The sequence below is a fragment of the Chaetodon trifascialis genome, chromosome 12, assembly GCF_039877785.1.
Source record: "Chaetodon trifascialis isolate fChaTrf1 chromosome 12, fChaTrf1.hap1, whole genome shotgun sequence".
NCBI lineage: Eukaryota > Metazoa > Chordata > Actinopteri > Chaetodontiformes > Chaetodontidae > Chaetodon > Chaetodon trifascialis.
The window spans coordinates 11695715-11717146 of record NC_092067.1 but is presented as its reverse complement, the minus strand read 5'-3'; the positions used below and the strand labels follow the sequence as shown (position 1 = coordinate 11717146).

At 43.1% G+C, this 21432-nt stretch overlaps 2 protein-coding genes across 2 annotated transcripts in view; one reads left to right on the top strand and one right to left on the bottom strand.

Annotated features, from left to right (window-relative positions):
• The window catches only part of col4a1 (collagen, type IV, alpha 1), a 40088-nt gene extending 21952 nt beyond the window's left edge, over nt 1-18136 (bottom strand). The window contains exon 1 of the mRNA XM_070975254.1: nt 17913-18136. Within this exon, the coding sequence (XP_070831355.1) occupies nt 17913-17984 (72 nt within the window). The 5' untranslated portion in view covers nt 17985-18136. The remainder of the gene's footprint in view (nt 1-17912) is intronic.
• Nucleotides 18137-18250: 114 nt separating this feature from the next.
• Nucleotides 18251-21432, top strand: part of col4a2 (collagen, type IV, alpha 2) — a 57555-nt gene continuing 54373 nt past the window's right edge. The window contains exons 1-3 of the mRNA XM_070975389.1: nt 18251-18432; nt 18671-18780; nt 18871-18922. Coding sequence (XP_070831490.1) covers nt 18740-18780; nt 18871-18922 — 93 coding nt within the window. The 5' untranslated portion in view covers nt 18251-18432; nt 18671-18739. The remainder of the gene's footprint in view (nt 18433-18670; nt 18781-18870; nt 18923-21432) is intronic.

The following is a 21432-nucleotide window of genomic DNA, read 5'->3' as shown; positions in this document are numbered from 1 at the left end:
TCCTGACACGCAATCCTCTTCAGCATACCCGAGAACTGACTCAGTATGTGGCTCTAAAATCATGGGAAAGCACAGGAAACAGACTTCACTCTCAGGACTTGAGCTCTGATGGCCCCGACTCTCTCCAAATGCACTTGTTCCTCGGTTTGCAGTGTATAACACATGTGTGGCCTGCTACAGTGTCACTTCACCAACACCTCTAACCTGCTCCATCTCACCTCTCCACTCCTGCTTCCTTAAGTGTTTTATTGTTTTTTCCACAGCATGAATTCCTGCTACGCCACATGAAAACCTCGGGAACACCTGCTTCACATCAGATTAATGCCTTAAGACAAACAGAGGAAAAGGAATACTGAGTCTCAGAATGAAGCACATGTGTGTTTCATTAATGCAAACCTGCAGGCTCAGAGCAATAAGAGCTCCTGCTGCTGGATTAACATGATTTTTTTTGCCTTAGCTCCCATTTTCTCCAAGGGAGTTAAGGCACGCTAATGCAATGAGGGAACACACTTGCATTTTGTCAACACCGCTCACGTGGATCACAGCTGCGTGGCTACATCCCTCATTCACCTGTTGCCCTCTGTCTCAGATTTTCTTTCTTTGTCTGCAGTGCTCTGCGTCGTCTTTAAGGCACAGCTTAGCCGAGCAGACATTCCTGCATGTTGGAGGGCATGACCAGAGACCCCGAGCCTCAAACCAACACGCAGGATGCTGAGGACGCTGTGTGCGCTCTAAAGCCACCACCCTGTGATGTCTACTGCTGGATCTCCAAAACACATCGCAGTAATCTGCAGGTAGATCAAAGCGGCGTTCCTTTGGTTTCTCCTGTTTGTTTTCCTTCTACGTCCATTATGCACCATCACAAACCCAAACACCAGATGGGAGAGAAGGCACAAAGACCCAACTGACATCTGCACAAAAAGAGCATCTTGCTGATGAGTCTCACAGCCAAAGAGTGGGACTGTCTGATTTGGTATCTAAGTTTTGCAGGAAAAAGGGATTTTAAGACGGCTTTATCGTTCAGATCCCCGGGTGTATCGGATGATGAGGGCTCTGATTTATCTATTCCACAAGCCAGGGAACCATTTCTAACAAACATACCATTTCTATACGCCTGTGTCATGAGGGCGAAAGGTGGACGAGAGCCTCACCAGTTCACATACAAGCCCAGGATGAAAAGAATGTGGTGGAACATAACATAACATAACATAACATAACATAACATAACATAACATAACATAACATAACATAACATAACATAACACAATTATCCTACTTCCAGTTCTCTTTCCCAATAGAATTTTGCAGTAGGTGTAAAGCCACTATTGACACGCATCACTTCCTGCATGTCCTTTGCAGTAAATGCAATGACGTGAAACTGTGCACAATGCTATTCATGGTTTTTGATGAAGCATAAAAACTCAATCTTCTAATATGAATATGAATAGGCCTGAGAACAATGATGGTGTATACTTGTTTCTTTAGTCGCAGCCTCATGGTACTTTATATTAAGTGATGCCCATCAGTCAATGAACAGAGAGCTTTGGTGCTGTTTGAGTGGCAGAATCTGTATCAGAAGAGAAAAGGTTAGGTTGGTGCATCCCTAACACATAGCTATGATAACTAGTTACTTTACTGATTAATAATTTACTGACAACATGTACACTGACACTATAAAACATGATGCACAGCTTCTCTTTAACCAGAACATTAAAATGCTGCTTTGAGTGAGTCAGTAAAAATAATCCAATAATGTAATATATACTGTAGTAACACACCACGGGAGTCATTCTGCATAGTGAGTACTTTCACTTCACTTCAAAAATACTTCTGTATTTTTATTGCAGTCATGTATCTTTACCTGAGTAAACATGATGGACTACTTTTAGTAGAGGGTGTGCATGTGAGAGTCTTCTGGAATGTCACATTGTGAGAAAATGAGGTGATGGAGATGGTGTGACTCTGCCCAGATAGCCTGATCTTCCACAGAGCAAACACACTGAGCAGAAGCCTGACGCTCACTGCAGTGATGAGTGTTACCGTCCACTGTGAATATACAGAGGCTGGTGAGTCACTGAGCTCCGGAGAAACTGTCTCAGATCCAGTAAACCTCTGCCCCAGACAGCCTCACGTGTCTCTGGACGAGTGTTTATGTCATTCCTGAGTCTGGATGGCAGGCCTGGATGTCTCCAAACTGTGAAGAATCAATATGACGTGTTCTGGCAGAGTGTTTACATTTACTGGGCGCTGAGCAAAACAGTGCCTTATCATAATTGTGTGTGTATGACAGTGTGTTTGTGATTGTTTACGGAGGCCGGAGCTGGCAGGGAAGCACATGCCTGAAAGGTTGCTTTGACAGAATCAGAGATAAATGCATCAAATGCCAACAGAAGAGGAGGGTGGGGTGGGTGTAGTTTGTGGTATGGTACCCTAAGGCACGTTCACAGGCCTTCATAATGTAGACCTATGTGGCTGAAAGCTTGGTGCTTTGCATCAGTGGTGCTGGATGTTACATCAGGGAGAAGGTCTGCTCTTTCAACAACACTTGCTCGATACGTCTGACATCATTGGATACATAAATCCTGTGCTGAGATGAACCCAAGAGAGAGGAAGTGATGAGTAATGTTTACTCTGGAAATTACAGGCTTTGGCCAACGAGAGATGCCTTTGCAGAGATCCCGACATTAACACAAACACTCCTAATGCCATGTAAACTAGATCCTAATAAGAATCATAGCAACAGCAGCACTAATGTGGCTGAGGCATGCACAGAATAGCTTGCATGGATTGAGTGTTGAAGTTCCCCAGATTTCACTTGACATGGTCTGTTTCATCTTGTCCCATGGTCTTCCTCAGAGTTAGATTGAGATTTACAGGGCAAATTCTTTCTGCTGAGGAAGATCATCTGATACGATCAAAAACTCCAGAACAGCTACTAAACGGACCTTGAGTAGAAACTGTTTTATCAACTACTGTTTCCAGGGTCAACAATGCTCTTTCATCTCTACTCCTGCAGTTGTTGCATGGATCCTGTTACTTATAAGTTTAGAATACGTTTTTGTGCTGCATTAAGGTTGAAACTGTAACTACATCTCAGAGGCGAGAAGAGAAAAGAACTTCCCAGCTTTTCTTCAATCAGTCAATTCAGTACCATGTCTTAACCACACAGAACCAAACTGCATTCCTGGCCTCATGGTTCTCATGAAACATCCTACTACAGGCTTGAGGCATCTTAAATATATTTTGTACAAAGGATAAACAGTAGATTGAAAAGGTAACTGAATCCAAATAGGGCCACTTTGTTTGCAGCCTGCAGGGTTCAGTCATTCAGTTTGCCCCTCAGCTTACTGTGGCTGTGTGACTCACCGCCTCTGCACTTCTTGCCAAAGTGGGCAAATGATGTGCTGCAGCCAACATCCAAATATGGAATGTGTGCTTAAAGGTTTCCTAAAATGTTCACCTCTTTCATCTTGCATGAAACAATTACAATAGTTTAATAAATATTAGCCTGCTGCAGACATTTTGCCTACAAGTTGCGTGAACAACACTGCAGCAGTACTGACTTTAACCACACGGGGGCAGTCATGTTGCCATCATGACGCTTCACACTGTCAATTTACAACAGCTGAAGCTGTTTCACTCTGTCTTTCCTACCATGTTAAGGGGAGATCACATGAACATCTGGTCAGTGTCATCTACAGGCTTTTCTTAAGACAACGTCATATTCCCAGCACATTCTTGCCACAACCTCCCACCACTGATGAAGTATCTTACTAACCCCTGGGGGAATCCTGGAGGTGCTGAGGACTGAAGTGTGTGTGGAGGATATGTCATTTCACATCCCTGCTTCTTCTTACATGTGTGGTGCTCATATTCAGCATGCAAAGAGACAAATACAACACAAATAAAAGCCTGATTTCTAGATAACCCTCTAATACAATCAGACAACCATCATGAGGTTCCTTTAAGCCAATTTTGGTTCTTCTTACTGTATGAATTGAGTGAAATGAACACCTATCACTGAAGATACCCATACAAAAAATCCTAAATCACACACACACACGCACACACAAGTACACACAAGTACACACAGCCACCAGCCACTTTGTTCACATGCCCTAATGTAAAGATAGGAAGCTGACATCCTTAGCCAGAGTCATGCACAAAAGTTCTGGCTGCTCTTAACAGGAAACGAGTGCTGCAGAAGTCTGTTGTTTTTGTTATTGTTTTCAGAAAACAAAACACAAGTCTTCCTGTCCCAGTAATGTCAAAATCTAAGTGCCGTAGCCAGAGACAATGATTTGACTGGAGCGTTCCTTCTCACTTTATCTCCTCGGCTGTGAGAGGAGCCTTCCTTCCACACTGATATGGATTCCACTGAGGGACGAAATTTTGGGCTTCAGTGCTTTCAGGCATTCATACAACATATGTAGAGCTGAAATGATTCCACATAAGTATTTTGGTTTAATGGTTATGTTTTATGACTACTACCGTCATTATTGCATTATTATTAAGGATATAATGAATGTAATGGTAGCTCCATCCAGCAGTGAGTTTAAGTGTGGGGTTATGCTCGGACACAACTACTTCATACGACAAAATATGTTTATGGTTGTTCTGAAAGGCCACACTGGAAGAGAGAGTGAAAAGCCGACTGTCCTAGGGAGATGGAGATGCAACATAATTTAAATATGGACGCAGACTTTCAGACAGTCTCCCCTGCCTTCACAGTGCGTGGTTAACATGAAAATTGAAATAGCTGGAAATCTGATGTCAGAACTCCGAAGCTATTCAACAATCCAACAAACAGTTCTGGCGGAGTATACTGGCAGCTTAACAAGAGTCTGCTGTGAACCCCATGAGGCCGAGAGCACTGATGCTGATAAAAGAAAGCTGACAAATCCACCGAAAGCTACCTGCCCAGACAGACAAACTTAGCGACTATTAGGAGGACTACAGTATGTGGAATGTACTATATGTCATGTTTGTTGTCCCAGGTGGCCAAACAAAAAAAAAAAGGATTGTTAGTGCAGCTTTAACTTTCAAAAATTCAGGATTTCATGTAGCCACCACTGCAACCATACTGTCAGTCACAGATCACAGGTATTTTGCTGCCTGGTATTCTTACATGGGTTCGTACCAGCAAATCTCTGAGGTTCAGACTGTCACTTTCTTCCTAACTCTGTTGTTTTGCCTTGAAACTATCGCCCTAAGCCACCACATGGCTTCTCCACCACGTGCACTCCAACACCGGCTTCCCCACGTGAGGAGAAGTACACAAGTTAGCCATACTGTTGCATCACTTAGTACTCTGTTTACATTTTGTTCTATATTTTGGGCGTTCGGCTGTTTGGGTTGATTTCAAGTTGGTTGAGCTAATTGCTCTTAATGACATCCGGAGAGATTTGGGCTTTGTGTCCCACCAGTAAATACTGTGCAACATTGTTACATTGAACGTATCCGTGAACTTTCACATAAACATCTGGATTCTTAAGTGGACTCGGTGAGTCCTGCTGAAACAACAAGTGGAATTAAACAGCACGTTCATTTCTTTCAGTGTGTTGAACTGAATTTTACAAGCTCCCTTTACTACAGTGGCATAGTTGGTATAATGTGTTTTACCTTTGCACGTCACAGGCTCATGGTGTTAAACCACAGATCATGGCTTCCATATGGAGACAATCAGGATAGTTTTACTCCATAAATGTCAGAAGGATCTCACTTGGCAGCAGGGATCATTAAGCAAGACTAAATGAGACAGTTACGGAGCACACTGCGAGACAGGAAGTACAAGGCCTTGTAACAAATATGTAGCAACAATATATACACAAGCAAAACTAAAATACACACACCTACGCCAGCTGTACTGCTGCTAGCACTCAGCTGACTCTGATGTCATATAAACTATGGCATCAGTGTCTGAGCACTATTGACTCATTCTAGCTTTTGTGTGGTTTTGTGTGTTTATTTGTCATTTTTCTTCACGGTCAATAAGATCACAGGTGCTAGTGACCACAACTATGCTGTTCCCACAATAGTGCTCAGCTGCACACACTGAAGCAGCAGAGAGAGTGAGATAAACAGGGAGAAAAACTATAAAATAATAAAAGATGAGCGGAGGAGGACGTTTTTTCAGACTGTGCTGGGTTGAACCGTGCTGCTCTGACATTCCTGGCCTTCTCTGGTACTGACAGGCTGGGGTGAGAGAATAGAGGTGGAGGAGGGGAATTTCCTGACTGCCATACTTGGAAGACAAGGCTCCTGGTGCAACTCGCTCTGTAAACAGCATGGGTGTGTGTCTGTGTGAGGGTGAACTGCATGTGCACACACTGGAATGGTACGATGTGAAACAGCATTTTTTTAATGCCAAGATAGATATCAAGGTAAGCTAAATCATTCTTCATGTTGAGCACTGCTGTGCCTAGATTCTCTGAACTTAGAATGAATGTATGAAAGCAGCAACCACCGTTCCCTTGTTTCCAGTCTAAGCTAGCCAGCTGCTAATGGTAGCTTTATATCGAGTATGCAGACATGATAATAGCATAAATCTTGTCAACTCTTGGCACAAAAGCAAATAAGTGTATTTTCCAAAATATCAAACTCCTCCTTTAACAAATACCCACAGTACTGTTCAAAATGTCTAAAAGAGATAAAGTCTTGTTTCATTTAGCATAACAAACTACAGACACACACAGTCGTTACACTTCAATACAACACAGGGAAACCCAAGGCCAGGCTGAGAGTCCAGTTCCTCCATACATATTATATGTACATTCTGCAATAAAACAGGGCTATGTTTTCTGTTTCCTTTATTTAAGGAGTCCTGTAGGGCATATTTGCTGAGACCAGCTTGATGTAAAACATGTCCTGTTCAGGCTACAGGCAGCAGGTTTTCATCTACGGCACAGAAATAATTCAAGGCTTCTGTAACCAAAAGCAGATGCATCTGTAGAGAGCGCACACACTCGCACACACACACACACTCACTCACACACACACACACACACACACACACACACACACACACACACACACACACACACACACACACACACACACACAGGCCCAAGTCATGCCTTTACAAACATGCATATGAAGAAACATTGCATGGTTGTGCAGAAACACACACATTCAATGGGTGTAAACAAAAGAAAAATGAATACCATAAAACATCCGCAAGCTTTTAGAGATTGAATCTTTATCCCCTGGGAAAAGCTGATATTGTGGAAAAATCTCAAGTCAGTGACACACAATGGAATATATAGTACACATGCACGCGCACACACACGCACACACAAAAGTTAATGAACAAGGTTAACAAAGACAACAGTCAGTCACTGCTTTGTCTGCTCATGCATGACCAAGCGTGACCAGGTTAATGTTGCCTGTCATCAACTTTGGGGTCAGGAGAGAGGATCAGCAGTAAGTGGCTGAGAAAACTGCATCTCGACCAACAGACACATCAAGTGGATCACTCACTTATCAAGGTCATACAGGTCTACGCTTAACGCCAGAATCTCAACAAACACACAAGTCTACTGTGATTCAGTGAAGCCAAACGTGGCCAACTGTGGACAGAACTGCAAACAAAGCTCATCCTCTGGGACTGTGGTTGAACATGTCAGCGGACATGAGAAATGAAGCGAGAACACTGTACAGTCCTCTTCAGCAGAGCAGCAGCAGCCATGTCAACAGTCCAGCCAGGAATTCTAGCTCTCATGCAAAATTAACTCAGCAAATGGGAAAATTGTTTTAGATTATTTCTCAGGCCTTGCTGTGTGTGTGTGTGTGTGTGTGTGTGTGTGTGTGTGTGTGTGTGTGTGTGTGTGTGTGTGTGTGTGTGTGTGTGTGTGTGTTTGTGTGTGTCAATTGGCTGATATTTTTAAGAGATGGTGGAATAACTCCAGAAAATGATTCTCTGCTGATCACTAGCTGTATTTGTTGAGAAAACAAGAGGTGTAAAAATCCTGATAATGTTGCAAAAGCGCCGCAGAAAGTCCACTAGTTCAATGAAATATCATTTTACTTCATTACAGTGCTTTAGCTGTCATGACCATCGCTAAACATAATTAGCAACCTTTCACTAAACTGCATTTAAGCAAATTCCACAGCATGTTAATACCTCTAAGAGATCCTACACAATGTTCTTGCCTTAGATTACAAAGGTCCCTGACCTTTCTTAATAAACTGCACCTCATCTTGACCAGTCACATGACACTAACAGGCTCATCCTGTTGACCTCTAACCTCTGGCCAGGCCATTAGAGGGGATTTAGAGCTTTCAATGTAAGGGTCATCTTGATAACTCGGCTCTTCATCAGTGTCTGAGTATTCCTGTGTGCTGTGAGGTGTGTGTGTTAATGAAATGTTACCTTGTTAAGAAATTAAGGAAGAGACTCCCTCTAATCTTTTGGCCTGAGAGGAGACTTTCCGGCTCTAACTACCGCACAAACACACACACGCACGGATTAGCACCAGCTAATAACAGCTGATTCCAGTCTTGACCTGAAGCTGATTATATATTGACAATAAAAGAAACTTTTTGGTCCTCAAAAGCAGGAGATGCTGTGTCTCACTCACAGTAAAGCCTGAGAAGTCAGAAATCTGGTGAGCTGAGTGTGAAAATTATCGTGTTACAGTGTTCAGTCTCAGCCAGTGGGAGAGATGAGCTTGTTGGTTTGTGTGCAGGCTCTGTTCACATGCCCACACTTCACTGGCCCGGGCGATTATTGTTCCACACAGAAAAAACCCCAAAAACATTCCTTTACAATCCTACAGGACCAGGATCGGTTCAAGTACTGATACAAACAAACATCAAATCAAAAGCTCTCTGTCTCTCTCTTCTTTAACTTGCTTGCTCGTTTGCAGCTGCACCAGGTTTGGATGCCTGTGAGTTTCCATTTTTTTTCTCTGCTAACTAGGTATTGAAGCAACGAAAGGGAGAAAATGGTCGGGGGGGTGGTGGAAAGAGAGAGAGACAGACGAGGGGGGGAGAGAAGGTAACAATTACTTTGTTAGGACGTTTGTTTTCTGAGAAAAGGCCAGTTCACTTCATGTGAGCGGCGGTGGAGCCGAGTTCTTCAGCTCTGCCTGCTGCTCCTCTGTGAATGCGCAGCACTGTGCCACAGGATGTGGGATTTAGGAAGCCATTCTTTCTCTAAGGAGGAAGGCCTCTTCCTTGCCTTTTATGCTCACAAAGACAAGAAGGGGTTGGGTCAGCCTCGAGTCTCTCTCAAGAGTGCTCTGGTATCTGGGAATAGCGTCAGCACGTGAGGACAAGGAATGACCTCTGTGACTTTGTACCAACCAAATTCATCCAACCTGGAACATTCTCACACTGTTTTTTTTACATGAAACAGCAGTGAAAGAAGTCATTTCCACCCAAGAGTCAACAGCCATGCCAGCTGCTAACGCTGGCATGTTAATTTGTTTATGATAGCTATATCTCCTTCTATTCGTCCAGAAAATTTGAAGCAAACTTTTAAAATGTCACGAAAAGAAAAGGGTGTGTATCCATCAACTGTTTAAAGTGAATAAACGAGGCTATACAAAGCGCAGTTACATCAGAAGTCGGTGGGCTAAGATATGTATGGTTGTAGTAAACAGTAGAACAGAAAATGTAGAGGTCACAAAGCAGAAGGAAAACCACTTGTTTGCCAACTGCCAACAAACTTCACATAAGAAAACGAAGAAGAAGAATCAAAACCAGTCACCTTGGCCATAAACATGAGAAAAATGGAGAGAGGTCATCAGGAATTTTTTCGATTCTTCGGTTACTTCTTGCTGGAGGGGAAACATCCTTTTTGTCAAAACTTATTCGGGAAAGGTCTTATGTATGTTAGCTTGCTGAAATGTGTTGATGTGCACTATACAGAAAGTTGGACTGAGGCTGATGAATGTCATTTTGTTTTGGTATTTGATCATGAATCAAAGTATTTGGCAGTTCCAGTTTTGGCCTTTCTACTATGCAGCTGGTGCAGCTAAAAACTAAAACTGAAAGAGAAATCCAAGTCTGTCTTTGTTTCTCTCAAAAAACATGCACGTGTTACACGGAAGCATCTGGGGTTTAAGTTAGTAATTTATACAAAGAAGCATTTCCACCACTGTGACACAAGTGACACAATGCATCCATCAGGGAGTATACATATCCAGGAAGTGTGTGTGTGCATGGAAGCTCTATTTCACATCCTTTTAACAAAGGCTTTTCCATTCTTGCATGATGCACATAAGTTGATGTTAGGTCCCAATGAGGAAATTACCCCCTCATAATATTGTCATTGACATCAGAGACACAGCAGGTTTTACATGGTATGAGAATGAGTAAGAAGGAGTATGAATGAGTGTGAGAAAGAGAGCTCCAGAGAAAGGCGTCCTTTATCCCTGCACTTCAATTCCCTGTCTGCAACAAACTAACGATAATGGAGCTCTTTCGCACCATTAGCATACCATACAGTTCAGATGATAGATATCTAATAGACAGAGCTACTCTCTATTGTTCTCCTGCTTCCATATCAAGCCTTATCTCCTACATCCCCATGACATCACTGCTAGCTGAACATATGGAGACTGTAACTTCAAGAATTCACCGCCCTGAGGCGTCAGAGATGCCGAACTCTGACAACAGATCTGCTCTCGTATCGGCTAAAAAAGTCTTAATCTACCCTAGACTCAGCTATGCATTGAAAGATTAGCATATCTCCTCTGATGTGAACTGCATCATGTGACCAGCTTACTTCCTTCTCAAAGTTATCAGATTAAGCTTTTTTTCTGGAATACTTCAGCACAATAACAGCAACACAAATGAACGGTTCCCATTGTCCAGAGAGTTGACAGAGCGCAACCGTCAGCAGCAACATAAAGGAGCAACAGAGGAGGAGATGGATAAAGCATCTGTTGTTCCAGGAAACAGCTTCAAAGCTGTAGGTATGGATGCACAGCCATTCCAGATTATAGTCAGAGCTGACTCAGGATCTGTTTTTTCTATCAGTGTAAATTTAGTGCCATAACAATCCGCTGCGACCGTGGCAGATAGAAATACAGAGTAACTCCAGCTCAGTTGAGACGAGAGTGCGCAGGAACATGTGAGGTCTACACTGAGAGGTGGAAGGCCCAGAGAGACTCAGAGACCAGATCACGCCACTTCAGACATCACTGCCATGTTCAGCTGACAGAAATAAAAAATGTCTCCATTCATCTAATGCTCAGACACGCTGCAAGGCGCCACACACCACATACGCTTCATTCTGGCAAGAGCATTCATCAGTTAACTTTTAATAGGACAAATATGAAGCATGTGCCTCTGTCATCTGTATTATCATGTGGTCTGAAGTGTGTCTGCAGCACTGGCTACATCCAGCTTCCCCCGCTCATTCTGGCTCAAACTGCCATGACTGACTGCATCTGTTACAAACTCAACAAACATAGCGCTAACTCTCATCTGCACTCTGAAAAGAAGACAGCATTGTGTGTGGAGTACGTGAGGCCTCACTTTCTATCTTATAATGTGAGCATGCTTCTGATTTGTGATACTCTGCGTGTGATTCAAACTCATTTAAAAGTCCTGAGCATGGACTTCAACCCAGACGCAGGTCAGTGCTGGAGCCTAAAAAAGAAGTCGATGGGAAGAGAGCTATCGAGAGTAACCATCATTACCAAGCTGCTGGGACTCACTGCTGGTTGTCAGAGAGGAAATGAGAGCATCCACCTGCCTGTGCGCCGTGAACCTGTCCTACTGTGTCATGTCACAATCCATGACCTCACTTTGTGTCCTCCTGACCTTCACATTTTTGTTCCGAACCCTTTTAGTGTTCCTTTAACTCTCTGCCTGAACTCAGGTGATGGTAGGCTGGATCAAAGTGAAATGAAAATGATTTCACGCTGCAGAAGGTGAGAAAAAACCCATAAAACCTGAAGAACTAAAAAAAAAAAAAAAAAAAAAAAAAAAAAAATGGAAGTCTGCTGAGCTAGAAACAGAAAGGTTTTGTTTCCCAAACAGTTGGAGAGGAAAAGTTTTTCTTTTGGAAATGAGAGCTTTTGGCCTGACAGCAAAAATGCGAAGCTTGGGAGTAAAATAAGCATCAGATTGTCCTGAATTTAAAACCAAAAGTGACTGACGAATAATTTATTCAACTACCAGACTCAACTTCCAGGCAGTGAATCCATGAACTATTGAGTTTATGATGAATTTTGCTTTCTACCAAAACCTGTTCAGTGAGCTATTATTATTATAATTTGCCAAACCACAACCACCCAGAGGAACACTCAGTCCTGCAGTGCATAAAAGAAGAGAGAGAAGAACAAGAGAACAAGAGAAGAACAGCTATTCATTTTGGCTTCCTCACATTTTATCTTTAATCAATTGGATGGTTTTTATAAGGACAAACTGTCTCTTTCTGTCTGATACCCCAAGCCATTTCTCGTGCGGATACAAAAATAAGACATGAAATACACGGACCAGGTTTTGTTTTAAACATCTCTTCTTCTGTATGAGAGACAGGTTAGTGACTTAAAAAGCAAATAAGTCATGTAGATAAGTCTGTCATGCTGACCGAGGGGAGAAAGCACAAACTCTATGATGTTCATCTGAAAAGATCCATCTCTACATCTGTATTTATAAGAGAGCAACAAGAGGGACACTTAAATGACTAAAATAGAAATAGTGCATGACCAATGAGTGTTTTGATTGTTGCCATTGATATCTTGTACTTTACACACACACACACAAACCCCTTCACTAAACCTTCCAGCAAAGCAAGAGAGGGTTTGTAGATTTTCGGTGTAAGATGTTTAGGGATCTTTCACTGTAGCTCAGGTTGGAACACTTTTGCAGCAAAAGCAAGACAAAGTTACTTTTCCACACAGTAAGACCAGCCAATCACTGATGAGATGGTCTAACATCTGAGAACCTAGCGGGCTGAGTTCAGCATTACAGTATGTTGTCGGATAATCAAGCATGGAATAGGATTATTGTAAACTTGGATAATAAAGAAATCAGTCAACTCTACTGCATTACAATGCATCAATAAGATGCAGCAACTTAGACAAACCAAGCTGTTAAACCAAGTATTGCACATGTGAACCTTCATCTCATCAAGATCATTGAATCCTGCAATTTTGCAGGTTCACTGTGTGAAACCCCCTCACACCCAGACCCTGATCTGCACTGTACTCTAAGGTAACACAAACACAGAGTAACCACACACCTAAATGTTGTTGGCCTGAAGGGTTATAATAAAGCAGGCAAACATTTGCATTCTACAGACACTTTGACTAAACACTGCTCTTCACCCTTGCACCTGTCCCAAAGCAGGACACTGAGACAGAAGCTTCTCAGGCCAAAAACTGACAAAGAGAACAGCTGAAGGAAGAGACACCTCAAACTTCACACTTCACTTCTTGTGGACCAGTAGAAAAAAAAGCCATAAATCTAATCATACCATCATCACTGTCTTTATTATCCTCCATCAGTTGGACAATTTGGCAGCAGCGGGTGGACATGCAGGTCAAGGACCAAAGAGTGAGACGAAAAGATTTGCTACGGGGTATCATCTCTGGCTCCAACCCACATTCTTCCTCTTCTGGGGCTCATAACCTCATCACCTCCCTCCCTTCTCTAGCCACCGTCCCCTCCATCCCTCCATCACTCTCCTCCTCCCACCTCCCTGTCAGGCAGACGTATCTATTACACTCTCTCCATCCAAACCACAAATGACATTTATGACTCATCAATTTCACAGTTAAGCGGCTAAATTGCGCTTTCACCATAACAATACACCTCTGGGAAGTAACCGATCTCGAGGAAAACACAAGTTGATCTGGAGTTAGTGTGCAGAAAATATTAGAGTGGTTTATGTGTGGAAAGTAAAGTGCAGCTGTGATGAATTCAAAGGCTCAAATGCTTTCTTGATGATGACTGGACCCCATGGAAATGAAAAGGGCTTTGCCATGCTTAACCACTGTTTAATCCTCTCCTCACTTAACACAGACTGGGAACACACACTGAGACACACACACACACACACACACACAAGAAAGTGGGCCATACGTGCCACACTACTTGAGTATCAAGGTCAGGGGAGAATTATCTTTGCTACCCAGAGACGCCTGTCAAAATACAGGGACACCAACACAATCACAACTCTTCCAAATGTAGGCATTTATACAACGCTGGGGGTGAGGGGTCAGGCAGGTTGTGCCTTCCCAGGGTGTACTGCTTGGTTGGTGGCCAGTCACAGAAACAGGGTCAGCTGCTGTCTCTGTGGGGGGCTGATGGGGAGGAGGCCAGCATGCAGGATCAGGACTAGACCAAACTACAAGCAGCCCTGTCAGCACTCGGAGCAGCATGACCGACAGATCAAGTCTTGATAATGACTCAAAGCTTTCAACAGACGATACATACACATTCCTCGGCCTGCATGGGGATTAACAGCTCTCTCCGCTGCTTCCTCCATGTCTCCATGTGTTCATCCTCCCTGGGGTTCACCCCTGTCCTGGAACATCCCAGCAAAGCTATGAGCAGGAACCTGACCACAGAAGCTCGTCGTTCCCACCAGTTACTGCCTTTCCAGATCCCTCCGTCAAACATCCCACACACAAACTCTCACTCCAGGAATCCACTAATCTGCCCTTCTCCTTCTTCCTCCTCCTCCTCCCTCTCCTCCTCCTCTAGGAATTACCAATCACTCATTCTGACCCGATTAAATGACCGCCAAGGGAGACTAACTCTATTCTGTTGATATTACATATATATGAAAAATCACTCAGGATCAGATGATGTGGTTAAAAAATGAATAGTGAGCAAAGGTCTTCATTGATTGAAATTCCAGTTTGTTGCTTCATTATTCGAGTACAGAGGATGAGGGCAAGGCTATCTTAGGTTATCTTTTCATAGCTGCCGTTCTAAAGTCAGCCTGACCCGTTCTAGGTTCAGGTTTATCACATTTTGTATGTGTGTGTGTGTGTGTGTGTGTGTGTGTGTGTGTGCTCCCTTCCCGATTAAGCTGTTTTTCTACTTCAGCGAGACCAGGCATGCACCTATCAGGGATACGTGTGCCAACTGAGATTTAGGGTTTTATGTAAACCGTTTTGCCCCAAGCTGACAAGGTGGTGTGTGTGTGTGTGTGTGTGTGTGTGTGTGTGTGTGTGTGTGTGTGTGTGTGTGTGTGTGTGTGTGTGTGTGTGTGTGTGTATGTTAAGTGATACTTGGACTCTGGCTCAATACTTTAGTCTGTTCTCAGGCCCTCCTTCTCTTAACTGTCTGAACAATAAGTTTATCTGTGTGTGTGTGTGTGTGTGTGTGTGTGTGTGTGTGTGTGTGTGTGTGTGTGTGTGTGTGTGTGTGTATTTGACTATGGATTGTTTAGTGTATATTCACTCCTGGCCTCAGTTTATCCCCACTGATTGTGAAGTAGCCCAAGCAGAAGGCTCTGATGCTCAGTCAACTTCACGTCCCTGTGTATGTGGAGACAAAGGAGAGGTAAACACACTGAAGCGCCATGTGGACGTTGGCCAAACACTGATTCACATTTATGAAGGTGCTGCTTTCCAGCCTATGGTGAATCTGCGTCATTGCTCTGGATATAACGGATGAGGAAAGCCCCTTTCTGTTGCATGACAGGATCACACACTTCCTGTTGTGGACCTCCCATGGGTGGATGGGAAAGCATGCAACTACTGACAATAAATCCAGAATGTTTCATTACTCCGATTTCATTGGAATCATCTGATCAGTGACAAGATGTTCAGCCAGATATACACCTCCTCAGCCCTCCTCTCGGTCCAGATGTCTGTCTCATGTTTGTGCTTCTAAATCCAGACGGGCCGTGGATAAAAGTCGCCTCTGCAGCCTTGTTTAACCTGATATGTCATCATACACTTCTATCCTACGCAGCTTCCTGAATCAGAGCTCAGTCTGAAGGGAGAAATGTGCATTATTGTGAATAATAAAGTGCATAATGATTATTTTGTGGATAAAACATCTGGTTAAAGGGACATCAGAGCCAGCACAATCGGAAAACTGGATGGATGGATGAAACTCAGTGTAGGTTTCACTGAGCTGACAGTGAAGGCCAGCTATAAGGTGACAGACTTTTAACATGTAGTTCACGTCATTATGGAGATGCCTCTTGTAATCAGTATTCTATTCTATCTTTGACACTTTATGACAACAGCTTGCAGCTACAATTTTACAGCTGGAAATGTCTATCCTTTAAAACACCCACGGGAAGATGGAGAAACTTCCCACATGACAACGCCAGGCTCCCTTGGGAGGTGTTAATTTTCTCGGAAACATCACACATCACTCCATTGTGCAATAATGCTAACCAATTAACAGCCTGTCCTCATCTTAACACTAGACTCAGTCCACCAACGCTTCCTCCCCCTCACCTGGATCTCTGGTGTCAGAGATGTTTCTGCTGCAGACTCCTCCTGCACTTGATGGTGACCACTGGAGTTATGTAGATTTCAACAAGCAGGTTTTCTCCTCAACAGCTGTTTCCCATTAAACCCATTCCCGGGTTATCTACTTCTAAATAAAAAAATCTGGAAAAGTTTCCTAAAATGGCCAATTTCCTCTTATAGTGGGATTCCACCTACTCAAGCTATGAAATTCTCATTTGTCTAACATTTGTCCCAAAAAAGGTTTACTGACCAAAACCTTGAAAACACTGTCTTTATTAACATTTCAAAATGTTTATGATAAAATTCCTTAGATTCCTTAAATTTAGCTGTCTAAACATGTTTCATGTCAAACGCTTTTCATGTGTAAAGAGACAGCAGAGTTACAGACTCCATCGGTTTTATCCACTAGCACATTAAGACCACATGGCTCGCTCATATTCATTCATTTGGAATGGAAATGTGCCACTTTGCAGGATGTTTGGTCTAAATCACCAACAGCAACACAGACAAACAGGGACACGGGATAATCTGATGACTGGAAACACACAGTGGTAACGTTTTCTAATAATGACAGTCAGGCTAACATCAGTTCATGTATGACTGTGAAGTAACATTCCTTCATGGATGGTCTATTAAGTGAGTTAAGTAAGATCATGTCTTAATGGTGAGCAACAGATATTCATGATACATCCCGCATTAAGTCATCATCAGTAATGCAAACACTAAGTATTACTTCAGTATATGATTTATACCCTCACTATAAAGTGTTGCATATTACAGTTGTATCTCGACTGGCTGAAGACCACGTGACCAACAGAGTACAACAAGTTTGTCTCCATTAACTAATTAATTAAGGATACCAATGATTAACTGTCTCCCTAATTATACCTCTCTTTAATACACACACACACACACACACACACACACACACACACACACACACACACACACACACACACACACACAGAGAGAGAGAGAGAGAGAGTCACGCAGCTAGTGTAGGCACCCCACCCTCCCTCTCTCCCCCTCTCTCCCTCTCTCTCTCTCTCTCTGAACCGTTAGTAGATTTGACTCAAAGTTTTCACAGCAGCTTGATGGAGCTCGATCAAACAGACACACATGTATGTCAAGACACAAAACCACAACAAAGCCAGAATATACACAAAAAAAGAACAAAAGAAAAAATATCTGGACTAAAGCGCGTGCTTGTTTCTCAAAGACACTGAAACACTATAATGTGTCTGTGTCAACGAAGATGAACACAGGTAATGATTTGTTAAAATAGGCTGAATTCGCCACAGAAAAACAGCTGGTTGCACACAGATTTAAGGCTTTCATGTGCGCGTGTTTTGTCTAAATACCCCAAGAAAGTCTGAGATCACTGTCTGTCTGCACTGTGCCTGAAAGTTGCGCACATTTACTTAGACAGGCAAATGGCAGGCTATGTGGCGCTCCTCTGCAGAAATATATCTTTAAGCTCCCCACAGTGGTCTAGATGCTTCATCCGCTTACCTCAGCCCTCGTCAGGTCTACACTTGCGTCGAGAGCCAGCAGCAGTAACAGTGTGCCGGACGGTAACAGCATCGTGGCGGTGCGCAGTGGAAACTGTGCGCGCACCAGTGCAAAGAGCCCGCAAACAGCCACCTGTTGATCGCTTCTTGTCCTCTTTCTTCGGGTAATTCGCCGCTTATCGACAGAGCAGGGGCAGCACGTTTGGCTGCATCTTTGTCCGAAACGATCTGAGGTTCTGATCAATGCCACTTGGTCTTGTTTCTGTTGCACCACACCCCCCTCCCAAAACGACCACCCTCGCCCATGCAAACGGACTCAACCCTGCAGTTACAAACACTTTGACTTTTCTCGGTAAGGAGAGGGACTACTCGGCACACCTTGGTGTTTTTTCTCACAATATTTGAGGTTTGGGTGCCACAGGTACCTGTTCTGAAACTTTTCAGCTCGGGAACCTGCGCATCTGTTCCCTCGTGACAACTTTTTCCTTCATCTTACTATCGCGCGCGATCCTGGGGTGACTGTAAGTAATGTGTTTGATCAAAGTGATGATAACATAATGGTATGCACTCGTGAAAATGTGATTTATCATTGCTACTGTGCCATGAGAGCGGCGTCATACGGGGTGTCCTGTGAGGTACTTATTTACAGCAAAAATAGCGCCAATAAATCATAGGCATCTCTTTAAACACGGCGGGTCAAAAGTATGGACTCGTGTGTGGAGAGTGGCTGTTAATATGTGGGGTGTTGGTGTGCTTCAGGTCAGGCAGTCATGCTGTAGAAGTGTCGCTACAGGCAATCAACGGAGTGGACCGAAGTTTGCGGTGCGCATGAGTGGGACCATGCACAGCAGAGGACTGACGAATCTGAGGTGAGTTTCAAAAGAGCGCATTTCACCGCAAAACATAACCACATGGTTGACTGATCAGCATTTTACCGCTGTCACTTTCATTGACTACAGGCTGCTGCTTCTGTGCGTCATCATTGCCGTCCTCGCGTCAGAAGTGCACGCGGTAAGTTCTCTCCCACCTGTTGATTTTTGATTGTGAGCGCTCGCTTGCAAACTGCAGCCTGCCAGCAGGTAAGGTTTGGACATGACGCCGATCGCGTCTCCAGGCTGGGAGTGTGTTTTCTTCTCTGCAGAGACATGCAGACAGACCGTGGGAGTGTCTGGTTTGGGGAGTTCCTCCAGTAGGAGGGCTCTTGGCTTTGCATGCTTGCAAATTGCAGCAGAGCTCAAAACAGCTTCTTGTGAAATGTTGAAATTTTACTGGTGGAGCTGGTTAAAATTAGGACACTCACACTGTTTTGCTTTTACAAAATGAATGAAAAGAAATGGGGTTTCATGTGGGGCTACAATATGTTGAGCTTTGCTTGACCCTCAACCCTGCAGAGATTGAGAGGTGGGGGTCATGACCTCTGCAGTCATCATGATAACTTATTGAGCTTTTTGAATAGACATTTGTCATGGTGTGTTAATGTGTTGCAAAATAACTTCAAGCAATACACTCCATAATGAGAAAGCCATTGTTGATGTTTGTGTCAGTCTGACAGATCACAGCATTGAGACGCTTTTCAAACTGCGCTCAGGTCTGCATTATGATACTAAAATTAATTTTGACCATACATTCACTATGATGGATTACCTGTCTGTTGCGAATTGTAAGAGGCGGCTAATTCATATTCATATTGTGCAGAAAGGAATGGAAACCATTCGCTTCCTGACAGCCAAGAAGAAATTATTAGAAGGATCAAGATGTTTACATACATGAAAACTGTCAGAAGTACCATAGTTATTATTTGGAGTTCAGGGATGTTTTTTCCAAATCTATCTTTAAACCATACTCGCATGCCCATATGTGCATTGAAAGAGTCACTGGTGCAACTCCACTGTAAGAGATGGGGGTCAAAATCCACCGTCCTAATTCTATGCAAACAGTATTTTAAAGTTCAGTGAAGCTAATGTGAGGATCCAGCTCTCTCTGTTAAATCAAGTGAGTATCTTCCGCAATTGCAATGTTTTTTTGATCATGAAATTCCCTCTTTCACTGTAGCTCTGGCAGGAAATACTGAAATGGAATTTTGTTCTCAAACCCCAAAAACACTGGTATGGTCCTTTAAGCAAACTGCCAAACTTGTGCTATTCTGAGTTCAACCGTGTGCTTTTGAATTGATGAATATTTGATTACACACGGCTTGATAAAATGATGCCTGAAGCAGGTCTGTGATGTTTTGTCCTTAGATTCAAACTGAAGGATAGATTCACCATTATGGGGTCCTACTGACAAAGTTATGTTCATGAAAGGTCAAAGGTTCTTGCAGCAGCCCAATGTCCTGCCAGCATGTCTTTGAGCATGATGCTGAATCTATCTCACTTGTTTTCAGTATTTCATTTAGAGCTCAGCAGACACATGCAGACAGGCTGTGGGAGTGTCTGGTTTGGGGAGATCCTCCAGTAGGAGGGTTCTTGGCTTTGCATGCTGGTAAACAGCAGAGCTCATAACAGTTTCTTGTGAAATGTTGGAATTTTACTGGTGGAGCCGGTTAAAATTAGGACACTTACTGTTTGTTCGTGCAAAATGAATGAACAGAATTGGGTTTCATGTAGGGCTACAGTATGTTTTGCTCAATCCATGACCCTGTAGGGATTGTCATGTAAAATGATCAAACGGTAGTGTTATGAAGTGGCTGAATGCTAACGGGAGCTAACTTAAAGGGTTACAAATTGTTTTACCTTGAAATATGGCCCAATGGATTTTCACTACCTGTTGACTTCTGACCAGTTGTTGATCAATCATGAAGCGGTGAAATGATGATGATTTGTCAGATTCTCTGTGTTTATACGACATGCAGCCTGAAATACAGTAGTACAGTATCCTTACTGGTAACAGCATTTGAGCTTCCTGCCCTGAGTGTGATGTCAGAGAAAAATGGCTGTCATGTGAATATGGTCTAATTCCTTAAGCATGTTTCCATTTAACTTTGGCACATTTTGCTGTGGATCAATGGACCAACTTTTCCACCTCAGCCAAGTGTAAAACTCTTAAGATATTTTTACTTTTTCATGCCCCCGCCCCACTGACAGCCGAGGCTTTAGACATTATGTTGTCCATCCAAGTCTTGTGAATGCAATATCTCAGGAACGCCTGGAGGGAATTTCTTCAAATTTAGCACAAACGTTCACTTGGACTCATGAATGAACTGATTAGATTTTGGTGGTCAAAAGTCACTGTGTCCACACAAAACACCTTTTGGCCATAACTCAAGGATTCATGCCCATAGGATAAAATGTAGTAATGATGTTTTATATCCTAAAAGGATAAGAAGGTCAGCTTCAGGTTCATGAGCTCCAGGTGATCGTCGTTGCACCACGTGATGAAGCTCTCTATCAGTCCTCTGTGTTCCTCTGTAAAAATAGTCTCTGAGTGAAGACAGCATGTTTCTCACTGGAAATGATTCACATATGTGTCAGTACAGTGATAACTTCCATTTTGCTAAAAAGACATGTAATACCTTTTATTAA